General features: G+C 49.1%; 1 protein-coding gene across 1 annotated transcript; it reads right to left on the reverse strand.

Annotated features, from left to right (window-relative positions):
* Positions 1–1,337: 1,337 nt before the first annotated feature.
* Positions 1,338–12,265, reverse strand: AREG (amphiregulin). Its single transcript, XM_075929372.1, has 6 exons — positions 12,108–12,265; positions 11,116–11,295; positions 7,890–8,073; positions 7,093–7,251; positions 4,483–4,582; positions 1,338–3,056 (listed from the first exon to the last, which is right to left on the reverse strand). Exons 1-5 carry the CDS (start codon positions 12,148–12,150, stop codon positions 4,495–4,497), a joined length of 654 nt encoding a protein of 217 aa, XP_075785487.1. The 5' UTR covers positions 12,151–12,265; the 3' UTR covers positions 1,338–3,056; positions 4,483–4,494.
* Positions 12,266–14,135: the final 1,870 nt, after the last annotated feature.

Genomic DNA, 14,135 nt, shown 5'->3' on the forward strand with positions numbered 1-14,135 from the left:
GGCACCTTCAACAGCCACAGGCATCAACTTAGCCTGTTGTTAATCTGCTCCTGACTGCTGTCCAGGTGGCCCATATAAAGCTTCACGAGCCAGGGCTGTCAGGGATAAGCCAGGTTGCCCAGGATCACTGTAGGCATTTCCACATCCCCCACTGTAATTTTGTGGTCTGGAAAGAAAGTCCCAGCCTGCAGCTTTCCGTGCAGGCCAGTGTTCCTGAAGCCGTGTGCGTGTCACATCTCTCCAGACCACCCTGCAGTTCTGGCCGTGAAAGGCCTCTGGTGAGCGCCACACGCGCCTGAAGCACTGAGAAGTACCCCTCTTCTGATTGTTATACTCTGGCTAGATGGGTGGTGCTACAATGGGAATGTGGATGCCATCGATTGCCCCATCCCACTTAGGAAAGCCCATCTCTGCAAAGCCAGTCTCTGTCACACCCATTTCCCTGTGTCACAATCCCCCCACAGCACAAGCTTTGGTGACTTTTTTTTGGCAACTTCCGCGTACCGACATTTTAATCTGCAAGACTCGGCCCTGTAGACACACCCCCAAGAAAGGCCTCTTCTCCCCACCCCTGAGGGTCCCCCCACACGCACCTACACTTTTGTTTGGCATCTCAGAAATCTTGTCAACACAGGCAAACGGAATAAGGCAGACTCGGGTAGCAGTACATGGAGAAGAGCTGGAAGACACCGGCAGACTAAAACGAGCACGATACGCTTTCCATTCAAAGTTACTGGTGACTTGAAAGCAATACGGCTGACGGAGCATTCGGTTTTTCCCATTCTATTAACCATTTTAAGACTATAAGGAGTCACAGTCAAGTGTGCTACTAAACCCATTAAGAAGCTGGAGGAAGATAAAGATGAAATAGGATTAGTCTCGCTTTAGTTTAATTATGCATAGCTTTCCTCACCTTCCCTACTGGCAGGCTCTGGGTCTGCCCAACGCTAACTAGCATTTCAACCTCCCTCTCCTCCATAAGAGAGGATATTAGCCTTTCACTAATGCACGTGTGGAAGATTTGTTCAGGAACTACTCTGAAAGGAGCCAAGTGCTCTTTTGATTAGAGCAGGACGTGGGTGAGGCAACGTACCACTGAAGAGCTGCGGCCATGCAACTCGTTTACTCTTAAAGTTCTTTGGATGATTGATTTACAGACCTGCCCACGGAAACTGAAGATCCCCACAAAACAACCCTGAGCGCCTGCCCTTCTCATGAAGTGTTAGGGGACAGGGGATGTTTCCAGCCCTCTCCCCTTTTGCAACCACTAGCTGAGGGCTCACATTTTGGGTCAGCACTTTATCCCAACACCCCTTAATCAGAGCAGGTGGGCAACATATGTAAAAAGTCATTTAATTATAAAATAAATAGGTCTCCTTTAAGTTGTGCTCATACATTAAAAACAGTAATAAATATTTACAATAGTATAAAATTCATTTTTTACAATGTCTGCCTGTCGACATTTTCATCAATAATATAAAATTAATTTTTTTCTTCTGTATGTAAGTAAACCGTTTTGCTTCATCCACGGAAAATATTTTCTATTAAGCCTTTTGAAATAAGTTATAAACATGCATTCTTTTCGGGGGCTGGAGAGGGGGAGAGAAGGTCACTAGTCCTTCATGCACAAGATTTGTTTGGATCTGTTAAGGGACGTTCCCACATGAGATCAAGACACACGTCAGAAACATGAGATTTTAAGGCAAAGTAGTTTAGAAAATGTTGTGCATTTAGGAGGGGTGGGGGCACAATACCTACAAGAGATATTGTTTCAATTGCATGCTGAATAGCAGCAAACTCCATTCTTCAGGAGAGTATTGAGACTATCTCGGATTTCGTCTTTTACGACTTGAGGTTAAGTTGGAAGTGCCAAGAGCTGGGAGCCCGGGGAGGAAGATATGAATTGATTAACCGTTTCTGTCTATAATCTAACACAGAAGGTCTGTAACAGAAGACCCAAGGAAAGCCTGAAAAACTAAGCATTGTCTGGAAACTCAGTGCTCGTGTTTTCTTTAATAAGTGTCCTAGCAAGGGCAGCAGCACCTAGCTCTTGACCTTATGAACTTCAATAAAACCTTTATCCTAGTTTTCCAAAGTACTAGAAGAAAAACCTGAAGACAACCTGAGTTGGACTCCACAGCAGTTGTTTGGTCCAGCAAATGTGTGCCTAACTCTACTCATGTGAACAGTTGCACCGAAGTCAATGAAACCACGCATGTTTAAAGCGTTCACAGGATAAGAACCAGGTTAGCTACAAATGGGAACTTCAGGGAGAGATCCTGAGTAGATGGTGAGGAAGAACCGAAGTCAGGGCTTGTCTACACCAGGCTTTCATTTGTGCTAGCCACCTGGACTATGGGAACCTTGCTGGCAGGCACTGCAAGTCTCCCAGGGTGCATGATGGCTATAACTGGGTTCCTCTGCACTAGGGAACTTGTAGCATCTACCAGCAAGGTCAACTCAGGTCAGTTAGTGAACAACTCACTAGTGCAGACTAAAATTCACTCCTCTCCGGGGCAGACAAGCAGGTGAAGCATGGAGGGTCACCCCGGTGGGAGAACAAAGCTCTTCCCCTCCTCCACGCCAGCAGCCCCTCTCCTGTCAAAGTTCTGGGGGAACAAGCTTAATCAAGTCCCATCCTGTTCCTTTTGGGTGACAATGGGACAGAGGAGGAACAAGTCCTCCTGTCTCCTTATAGCCACGATCTTCCTTAAAAAACAGAGTTCCTCCAGCAAGCCTCACGGCTGGGTATTTGCATCCAAACAGCAAGGCAAAAACCAAAAGGGATCCAGGTAGCAGCAGAAAGATGGTCGTCCTCCATCGGTGACCAGATGGGCCCCAGTGGCGGCAGTTCCCATGTTGCTCTTGACAGTGATGCTTTTAACCCCCCCAGTTGGATCCTCCTCCACCGGGTGTGTTGGCAGCTGCCCACCCCAGCTTTGAGCTTTGGCTGTCTCCTTAGGGGATCCGTCTTGGTTGAGTGGGGCCATGTGGTTCCAACACCAGCCATTCCTCCGGGTGTCTTCACGAAGGAGTGACCCTCTTAGTGGCGTGTTCTGCAAGGGACAAAACAGACTTAATCCCACCATTGGAAGGGCACGACCCAGTTCGAAAACCAAGCCATTGCAGTCTGAGAACCTGGCTTTTGCTGTCCGTCTACGTGCTGAGAGTCCTAGGCAGTACGAAACCCCATTCATTTATCAAAGCTTGAAGGCCTGAATACTTACTGCCTTGAGAAAGCAGTAAGCATCAACCCGCCTAGGCACAAGTCAAACTAAGGGGCCAGATCTCCAGCTGGTCTAAAACCACCAACTACGCCAATTCAAGACCTAGCCCCGTGGTCTGTCCTTGAAATCATTCTTTCCAGTTCTTTCCTGGCCAGCTCCATCAGCCCCTAACACTCAACGAGAGAGCTAGGCATGGAGTCTACGGCTCTGAGGTGATCCCACTCAAAAAGGGTCTGGAATCTTGTCTAAGAAGGGGAGATAAAGGTAGATTTTTAAAGGGGTTTTAAGTGGGCCTGGAAGAGAAAGCAGGACTGGATACCTCACAGAGAGACTGACTGGATACCTCAGAGAATCTATGTAATGGCCGCTAAGACATGACAAAAGATTGTGTGACATGCAAGAGAGCACGTGACAACTGAGTGCTGCTCTCTTTTTGCAGGAGATGGAGCCGCAAGAACACGCTGCCGGTCTCAGCCCTCCAACAGGACAGATGCTCACGTCCCAGTTGGCTGGCACCTTGGTGCTGACTGGACACATTCCCTTCCCTTGGGTTTAAATATGGCTCCTGCAGCCCCGGGTGAGGACAAGGAGCTAGGAAGCTCGTGCTCCTCTTGCACAGAGGAATTTTGGTCTCCAAGGCCAAGTTAGAATGAGCTTCCATGGAGCTAACTGGGGACTTCAGTTTAGATAGGACCCAATCTCCCTAGGTACCAGAATGAATAGAAGAGCCCAAGAGAGGGAAAAACGCTTTGCACCCTCCCCTCAGGCCATCCAAGCATGGTTTCTTCTTCTGTCATGACTCAGAACTGGTCTGCGGCCTCAGAGGGAGCATGCTCTTCAAAGCGCCAGAGCGCCCATGGCTCTGTACTACTCCCATATGGAAATAGCTCCCTTTGGAAGGCTTTTCCTCAGCACCTGCCCTTCCTGGGAGCCAGGGAAAGCAGGCACGGAAGGGAATGGGGATGCTGTTAAAGCAGCAGGAATTTCTGCACAACTCTGCACAAGCTCGTCAGGCTTTGGAGGAGCTAAGAGGCTACTATAACCAGGCATTTCGGGATCTTCCCATCCTTTGCCTCTGCATAAGAAAGGACACAGGTTCTGCAAATACCCACAAGGCTACTGTCCACACCCAGAGTCTGGGGTCCTGTGTCCAAGGCTAAAGCTCCTGCCTGTGCAGAACTACGAAGCGCGCGAGTGGTTTAAGGATGGCGCAAGCTCAGAATGTCATCGCGCTAGCACCAAAACCCTTCTGTACCTGGGCCCTCCTTTACACGTCAACATGGCCGTTTCCAGTCTCTTGTCTGAGCTTCCTTCTCTCCTCCTTTTCTTCATATTGAGGACACGTTTTCCTCACCCTGTGGAGCCACAAAACATTAGGGTTAAGAGCTCATTCCGAGGTAGTATATTTGCCCCGCCACTCCCCAAGTGTATCCTCAAACAATCAGGCTGCAGCTCTAAGGAACCAATTTGTGGAAAGTAGGAGCACTGGGTTTTTTTTCTCCCCGTGCGGACGGAGTGGGAACTAAGAATTCTCCAGCTCTGAACAGATACTGCTGCAGCCCATGCACAGCTTCAGGGATTGATCCAATTCTAGAATACGGGACATTTCCATTGGACTTTTCATCCACAGGTTTTACAAGAAGAGGTGAAGTATCACAATCCCCATTTTGATCAGTTTGACCACTGAAGTCCAATAGGAACAAGCCAACGCTGGGTGCTTTTTGATAAACTCTACCCTAAATAAATTGTCCAAGGTCATGCAACGGTTCTGAAATAGATACCAAGAATCCAACCTTCTTCCTCCCAAAGCACCTGCTTCAACCACTGTTTTATTACTTCTAGCTTCTCGTCCAAACCATAAAGCAGGAGGAGAATATTTTTTGTTAAACAAAGGTCATTCTAATTCAGAAATATAAGCCGCTTCCATATCGGATAGAAAATTAAGGGGCATTTAACATGGTTTAACGCCACAAGGTGGGTATGAGGGTTTCTTAGTATTTCATCTTCAAATCACGTGGACACCATATGTGGCATATTCAATTCACTTTCACCCCCAGCTCCTCTTCCGGGGTTGGTGTCAGAGATGTGAGACTTTAGAGAGCTGTTTTAAAAACCTGAATTTTATGTCGAAAGTTCCAAGTTGCAGAAGGTCCTAGTTTGATAGTTTAAGTCTATTTTTAATCACATGTATTAATACATAATAATCCCTCATTATAATCCTGCTCCCTGTTTTGCCAATGTGAACTAGTTACTTTATACCACATCCCTCTGAGCACGAAAGACGCAGCCCATTCATAATGCAGTGAATACTTTGGCCCAGTTGTGCCTGCATCAGCACTTCTTAAATGAGATGTAGGTATGAAGCAGGAACAGGCAAACAGAAGTGCACGCCTTTGTTTCTTGAACAGCGGGAATGGGTACAGCACGTACCTGATTCAGTTCTTATAGTGCAGTCTGTCTAGTCTAATTTTAGATCTTGACTTTTGGGTTTGCTTTACATTATCCCAGGCTGCTGCACAGTTGGATTTATTGCATAGTCAGCTTAAGTTCCACCGTGGCGTTAGATGCTAATTCACTAGACATCCTAGGCAGCTTGTGCTAACTGAATGGAAAGTGTTTTAAAGGGGGCGGGAGGCTAAACATGAGCCAGATTGTTCATAATGTGTGAAATGCATTACTGGTAGCCATTTGCTGTGCAGAGGGAGGTAACAGCTGCGTTCAAAGGGTTCGGTCCTGTTAAAGTACCGCACTTTGGTTCCATTCGATGCCCTCAGCCTTCCCCTAAAACTTTTAGAAACACCATTCCCAGGTAAATAGAGGGAGAGATGGATATCCGAGTGACAGGTGCCCATGTGAGGAATATGTCACTAGCTCATCCGTGTGACCATGGAATTACTTTGTTTGTGGTCACCCATTTGCCTGAGTAAGATCACGGCGAGAACAATCAAAGCAATATACTAGAGCACAAGTTCACTGTGCTTTCGGGGCACCTACCCTTGTAGACAAGGCCTTGGGGGAGGGCGCGAATAGCTCCCATTTCCTTTTTATTTTTGGCACATTCTTATCCACGATCATCATTTCGAGCATCATTTAAACCAAAATACTGCCAAGGTCAGGGAGATTTTGGGTTGGCAGCTACTCCATGCCCCTCATATTCAAGTTTCCCTAGAGGTAGCTGCTCATGCAATTCAGTTTTTTGTTTGTAAATGGATACAGCTTGCTCTGATTAGAATGACTTTTGTACGCTCCTTTTCAGTGTCCAATATCTTGAAGTTTGACCATGTGTAGAGGTATCATTTTGTGCCCAAGTTACTTGCAAATCAATCTCTCGTCCACAGATTACACTGCGCAGATCTATTCCACGCACTTTCTGTCTGGAGTTACGATCTAGGGGCCCTCCACATATGAAGTGACAGGTACATTTAGAGATCTGTACATTCATATGCCATTGCCATGTCAGCAGAAGCTGCATATAATGTTACCAGTTTGCAATGGAGACTGTTGAAGTTAAAATTTGAATTTTTCCACCACCAGTCTCCACTTCTGTGTCCTCCAACGCTCTCAATGACGGCAGAGAGGGGTAAATCTCTACAAATACATCATGAGTGATGAACCAGACTGCCTGGGCTCAACAAATACCCCACCGCCTTTTTGGTCTCCTTACAAACACACCACCATTCACCGATCAGTTTATGTGTTTAATCTCCACTAGACTGTGAACTCCAAGGCAAGGACGAGTCTTATTTTATACATGCGCCTTTTCAACGCTGCAGAACAAGTTCATCCCGGACTTATTTTTCTAACACGGTACCATACGGTGCAAGCATCTATTTAATTCAGCTAGACATGGAAGTGTCATACTCACTGCATTGTGACAATGACGACAATCGCAATGAAGCTGATGCTGGAGAGCAGAACAGCCACCACCACCAGTACGGTTGTTGAAAAGTTGCTTAGGTCGTTCCTCCTTTGAGTCTTCATGAACTGCTCACCACAGCGTTCACCAAAATAATCCTCATGGCATCTGAAAATGACCCACAGGAAAATCAGCTTGAATTCCAGGAACATTGGGTGTCCTGAAATGCTCCCTCTATTTTTGTCTGTGTGGAATAAATTTTATTACATACACCAAGGCATGGGCAGATGTGCACCACCAGTAAAAACACATGCTGCTGGCTGTGGGCACTCTGCTAATCAGCTGGATAGCACCCGAATCTTTCCCGAGTGCCTGCTCAAATGCACAATTTACAGGAAACACTGGTGCCCTGTTGGAAGACAAGTAAACTTATGCATTCAGCCATAACTGGGTGACCTTTCAGTCAATTAACATCCAGGTATCACCGTATTAGAGTTAAAGAATTTGCAGGAAAGGGAGTGATCATCGTAGCCCAAGGTCTGCCAGAATTAAAACAAGTTGAGATCAGTTTTGGGTGTGAGGCATCAGAAAGGCACGCCTGTTCATTCTTTCTGCTTTCAATTTTATGATCAACTAATGAGTTCAGTGGCTCGTTATGCAGCTTACGAATTTCACCACCACTTAATTTACATGGCAGAATGATTCTCGAGAAATTGAACAAAGCTGATTTCCCTCTAAGCCATTATTTGCGATGAGTACCTTTGCCATAGATTCAGATACATCTACACATTTGAGTTTTGACTTACTTGCATGTTACTTCTTTGAGTTCTTCTAGGTATCTGCATTCACCGTGAATGCAAAAGTTTCTGTACTCTGTGTCGCATGGCGTCCCTTTCTTCTTTTTATTTTTCTTCCCTTTGAGCCGCTTTCTTTTTGTTTTGTCAGGATTCTTTTCGGGTTTTGTTTGCTTGGGCTTAATCACAGGTTCAACTGGGAAAGAGAGAAAGTCATGTTCAGTCCAGAATTTGTAGCAGCTAATCCCTTCCAACATGGAATTACACCCTAGGCCTTAACCCCGCAGCAAAAGGGCGAGGAAGGGAGTGATAAAAAAAAGCAAGCCCTTGTATGCAAATGAATATTTATAGCCAGGCGTTTTGTGGCCAAGATAATTCCACTGGGCCTCAAACATGACCACTCTAGAATGCTGGGAAAAGCCCAGCTGTTGTTTCACATGGCTTTAAATTCAGGATTAAGTTGCTCTCAGTGTACGGATTTACAGGTGCACACTGAAGCCACAATGAAGATTTGGCCTAAATGGACTCTTCACAATAATTGCAAGTCAGAAGCTGGCCTGCTACGAGGGAAGTCAGTCATCACCTGGCTTAGACCCACCCTGCATTAAAGCAGAGATCAGAGGTGGTGTACATCAACCAGGCACCCGCATGCACCTGTAAAAGCAGAATTTGGACTCTCACCTTAGAATGATGATATCCCCAATGGCTGTGTAGGACATACATTGGCAGAAAAACTTGTGCAATATTGTAGAGCTACTCCTACTTTAAAGCTCTTTGCATTTTATACTGGAGAGAACTAGAAAAGACATTCACACCGGAATTCAGTTCTACCACTTTCACTGTTGCTATTGTGTTTCCAAATGAGATACATTTCAGGGAGTGAACGATGCTGTAAGTGATTTTTAGTGTTCACTTTACCTTTTTGCACGTTAGCATCTTTAAGTACTGTGAACAAACTATTGCTGTTTAGCTACAGCGTCATATAGTGTACTAGGAGCCTCTAAAGAGGCTCAAGAAATTATAGACACCAGCGCACAGCAAGAAGAATCAGCATACAATTTCAGGTTGTTTCATGAAATATGGAACTACAAAGTTATTTGTGTTGGTACCTTTACAGATGGGCTCAGATGGGACCCCACACATTCTAGGATAAATATTTTACTCTTTTACACTAAGATGCAACTGACACACCAATCTGATAAGCCACAGACTGAGTCATGGAGTTCATGACCTGACGGTTCTAACAAAGGCTAGTTCATCACTTTGGTTATCATAAAACCAGAGTAGTCCAACTGGCTGCTGAAAGGCCCCCAAATATATACCTGAGCATTTAAAGTTCTTATGAACTACATTTGTCATGTATTTTGGTCGGACACACACACACGGACACACACATGGACACACACCCATCCTCAGCTAGCAGACTAAGAAATGATAAGCCAACAGACAAAACAAAAAGTATTGGTCCATCTGTAAGGTTTCCTGTCCTAGCAAACAAGGCCATGAATAGCCACCGTGGATAGGACAAGGATGTCAGGTGTTCAGTTAACTAGACAGTCAACTTTGGGAGATCAAGACAATTGACCTAATTTGAGAGCTGGCCCTTATCTTACAGGGCTCAACTTCTCAGCTTGGGTATAAAAGGAAAAGGCAGTTTTGGCCTTGTCATTTTATTTATACCAACAAATAGTTTGCAAGTTTAATGTCCTTATAAAGCTGCCTAAATCTTAGGGCATGGGAAGCGGGGGGAGGCTGTTACAATCTGCTATTGAATTTAAATTTATGGGGCTTTCAATTCAATCAGCCCAGCAAAAAGTCTATAGCCCATCAACAAAGAGCAGCTTCTGGGGAACAGCCCAGCTTTGACAACAGCCTTTCTATAGATGATTCACCCGTGAACCAATACGCTTCAGGCCAAAACTTAGGTGGACACATCCATTTTCCCACGGATGCCTAGTGCATGCAATACAACGTATCAGAGATGGGCCCAAGCCAAACCCACACTGAACAAGGAGCAAGTGCTACTTTGAACCTTGTCACTCGGGTCCAGCTATAGAAGTCTGATCCTTTGAGCCATTATTGGAGTCATGGCCGTTTTCTCCCTGACGAGAAACAACCAGATCATGCCCAGTAGCCCATTGCAACTTGCAGACTATTGGAGGATAAATATAAGGACAAGCACGTTGCAACGTTTTTCTTTTCACAAATGAAGCTTGCATACCACAGCTCTAACCTCAAGTCCGACAAGTAGCCCTCTGAGTTTTTCCTATGGCCGTTCCCTAATTAGCCTCGTTAACTTGAAAGGACACGGGCCAAACAGGAGGCTCCTGTACTATTAGTCACATTTAAGATATTCAAGTGCTTTCCTGGAAACGAGGCATACAAGATAATAAGGGGCAACTTTGAGACCTCATCTAAACAGAAAGACAACTGAGAAAGAACCACATTACACAAGCGTTTTCAAAGTTTTGGTGTGGATAAGTTGTATTTACGGTTCCCCTCAGCCAGCTAACAGGTTCAAATATAAGCTTGCCCCACCTATGTCATGGTTTTAAGAACACGTTGGACAAGCCCTGCTGCTACCATTTAAAAACCATCTTTTTCTCCTAGTCAAGACCTACACCAATCGTCACACAATAAACTGGTGCTTGCTCGTCCCCGTGCGAGCGACTTCTCGCACGGATTTTAGTGCAAGTCAAAACGTTCCAAGCCTGCTTTTTGCAAGTACTCTGCACCAACGGAGGCGAGGAAGTGTAGGACACGTATGTCCACTTCGTTGGTTTGACTGGGATGACATTACACTGCCAGAGGATATTGGCTAGAACATTTTAGAGTTTGGGTGATGCTAAAATGCTTCTTCCTGCACACCAGCAGAGTATCTGGCAAACCAAACAGTGTAACATTAGGACGGAAGAATCACTGGAAGGCAAGTTCAAGGCTTATCAAAATAGTCACCTTTAGCACAACGAGATTTTTCTTGTATGTAACAGGTGCTCGCCAGGCACGACCAAAGAGACTTTGCTGTCTTTTAAGTGACCTGTGTCCAGGGCTGGAGCAAGTTGTACAGTGGGGGTGCAGAGAGCTACTGAACTACACTGTAAACTTTAGACAGGATGCAAAGCACTTTCAAGCCAGGAGGTTCGACAGCCAGTCCATGTGATACATTATCCTGGTCAGACAAGATTGGGATCCAGGAGGAAGGAGGCGGGCAAGCAACCGAAATGCCCCTTGAACTCACCTCTAATCGACTCGTCCACAATGTACATCGGCACCGTGGGGTCCTGCTCCTCCTCTTCATCCTCTTCATAGTCACTTCCTGAGGCCACCGCGTGCCCCTCCGCGCTGTGGTCCCACGCCACGGACACATTCCCCTCTGGCTCGGTCGCATTGAGTCGCAGGCCAGCAGCACGTTGGCACACTGCGGAACGGAAGGAGGATGCGTTAGAGCCAGGCCAAGGCGTTTCCCAGGGAGCCCGTGTTGAGCTGCGGTCAAACACGCACCCAACATGCGGGAGGCATTGGAGCAGCAGCGCTGAGCTTTCCAAATGCCAGACCACTTACACTGGCCCAAGGAGATTAAAAACCAAGGGCGGGTTTTCCTTTTCCCTCAGCGACTGGAGGAAAGACTGGAGGGGCCAAGTCGACACCCCCCACCCCAGGAGGGGCTGATGGAAGACGGAGGAAGAGGAGCTTGCAAGAGAAGGCTCCGCAAACTGCTCAAGAGTTCAAGCCTAAAGCAGAGGGAAGATGCCCCTTGACAGCGCAGGGCCCTGGGGAATGGTTATTAGGGGCGCAAAACCTCCTCCACTGGCCAGGCTGAAGCAAACAGGGAGGCGCCAATCTTGAGTCCAGCCCCACCGCCCTCCATGGGGCTCTCGCGTCTCAGACGGGCCGCCAAGTCTCACGGAGGGTGCCCTGACCGCGGCTCAGCCCTAGCGCCCCGGAGCGCACGGCACCCTCCGCGCGTCCCGGGCCCGGGCTGCGCGCACCGCCCCGCGCAAGAGCGCAGCGGGTCCGGGCTGCGCGCACCGCCCCGCGCAAGAGCGCAGCGGGTCCGGGCAGCGCGCACCGCCCCGCGCAAGAGCGCAGCGGGTCCGGGCAGCGCGCACCGCCCCGCGCAAGAGCGCAGCGGGTCCGGGCAGCGCGCACCGCCCCGCGCAAGAGCGCAGCGGGTCCGGGCTGCGCGCACCGCCCCGCGCAAGGGCTCCCCTCGCTCGCTCGCTCACTCACGGGAGAGCCAGGCCAGCGCGAAGAGCAGCAGCCGGGTTTGCATTGGAGACGGCGGTGGCGGCGTCCTGCGCTCCCGGCCGAGCTGTGTGCGGGGCACGGTCCCTGTGCGCGCTGGGCTCCCAGCCGGGGCCGCCGGCGGCCGCCGCTCTATATAGGCTGGGCTGGCGTCAGCCGGCGGGGCGTGGCGGGGCGGGCGCCGGGAGAATGCGTGGCCCGGAGCGAAGGGGGACCCGCTTGCGGGGGTGGGGAGGCAGCCGGGCTTTCCCCGACACGTGGCCGCCTGCCCCTCCCGAGCCCAGGCGGGCTCCGGGCTCCCTGGGCGCAGAGACCCCCCCCCCCGGCGCTCCCTGCACTCTCACCTGGGGGAACCTGGCCAAGGGCCCGCCCCAAATGCCCCCCCTTTTATAAAGCTCCCGCCGAGTGTTTGCGCCCCCTGTCTGGGGCTGTTCTAAGCCCGAGTGGTGGGGCTGGGTTGCCCGCAATAGCTGGGCTCCTGTCCCGATAGCGCCTGTGTGAGTTGTGAGCCCGGACGTGGAGAGTGTCAGGGCAGGACCGGTGCAGCTACACCTGGAGCTGCTGCCGGGAAAGGAAGGCCTGCGGTAGCCCTCTGCTGGCTCTCCCCGTGGGCCCAGGCTTACAGATCTTTAAGCAGGCACTTCACTTCGATGGCCATGCCTGTGGCTGGCTGGGTACACAGCTCTGGGCCTAGGATCCTAGAGTATTTCGTGCCCCAACTGGCTTTCCTTCCCAGGCAGGCTTGGGAGAGTTAGGTGTGTAGGGGTAAATGCTGATAAGTTGCCCGGCTGTGCACATTCCTTTCTGCCCTAAATCATTTCCCCTGGGGTGCTCTTATCAGTCTGCCTGGGCCCCCCCGCAGCATTGTGCCTGGGGCTACAGTGCTTCTGGGGGTGCCAGGCCGTGCAGCCTTCATGTCACCCCCTTCCCCATGCAGCTAGTGCCTCATGTGGCAGGCTAGCTCAAGCCTTTCCCTGCCCCTTTGGGACTTCCTGAGGTGGTGGGAGAAGAGGACTACCTATACACCTGACCACTGGCTGTCTGATTCAAAGAGCAATGCTACATCCCAGCCATTGACTGGAGACCAGCATGAAAACCAGCTTTTTCCTCTACTTGTTTCCATTAATGGGCTGAATAAATTTTATTGTGTGCACTGAGGCATGTGCAGATGTGCACCAACAGGAGAAATTCATGCTGTCAGGTGCTGCCAGCTGTGGATGTGCTGCCAATCGGCTGGGCAGCCTTTGTATCTTTCCCTGGCGGCAGCCCAAGCGTTCAGCTTAGCCTTAGGGGGAACACTGATGAAAACCATCTCTAACAGGCCCCGATTCAGCAAAGGATGTCATCACCCTGCTTACTGTGAACCTGTGCTGACCTCCTTTGAACAGGATGGGGGGGCCGGCATTATTAATGTTCCTACAACCTGCCGACAGAATAAGATGTAAAAAAGTCCTTTGAAAAGTTCTCTGTACAAGGGTCAGCCGTCCCTCCCCACTCACCTCCCCTCCACCTCCAGGTTTCTGCAGTGACTCAGTTACAAATTAAAGTGGAAATATTGTGCTGCCACAAAGAGTTGCCATAGGGATGGGGTCACATGTCATACACAGAGGAATGAGGAGTTTATTGCAGGGACAATCCTGGCCGGTCATCCTGCCCCCCCACTTCCCTGCTCCCCCCGTGGGTGGAAGCAGGTAGCAGTGATTGTGAATGTAATTTTTCAGCCGCAAGAAAGCAAAGGAACAGATGCTGAGCTTCTTACTCAGCCAGTGATGTTTGCCTGAGTAAGGCATGAGTAACAACTGCATTGTGTCATTGAGGCAGAGCAGGGGGAGAGGGGGATCCGCACCTGGACAGGCAGAAGGCTCCTTAGAACGCCCAGAGGCTTGTATGCCAGGTGATTGCTACTATACCTCTCTGCAGGGTGCAGTGTGAATTACCGCCTGGCCTGTCTTATCTGCCATCAGGGATCAGATCCCTGGAGTGCATGGGCTGCCTAACAGAGCAAGGGAAGGC

Source organism: Pelodiscus sinensis, chromosome 5 (genome assembly GCF_049634645.1).
Source record: "Pelodiscus sinensis isolate JC-2024 chromosome 5, ASM4963464v1, whole genome shotgun sequence".
Taxonomy (NCBI): domain Eukaryota; kingdom Metazoa; phylum Chordata; order Testudines; family Trionychidae; genus Pelodiscus; species Pelodiscus sinensis.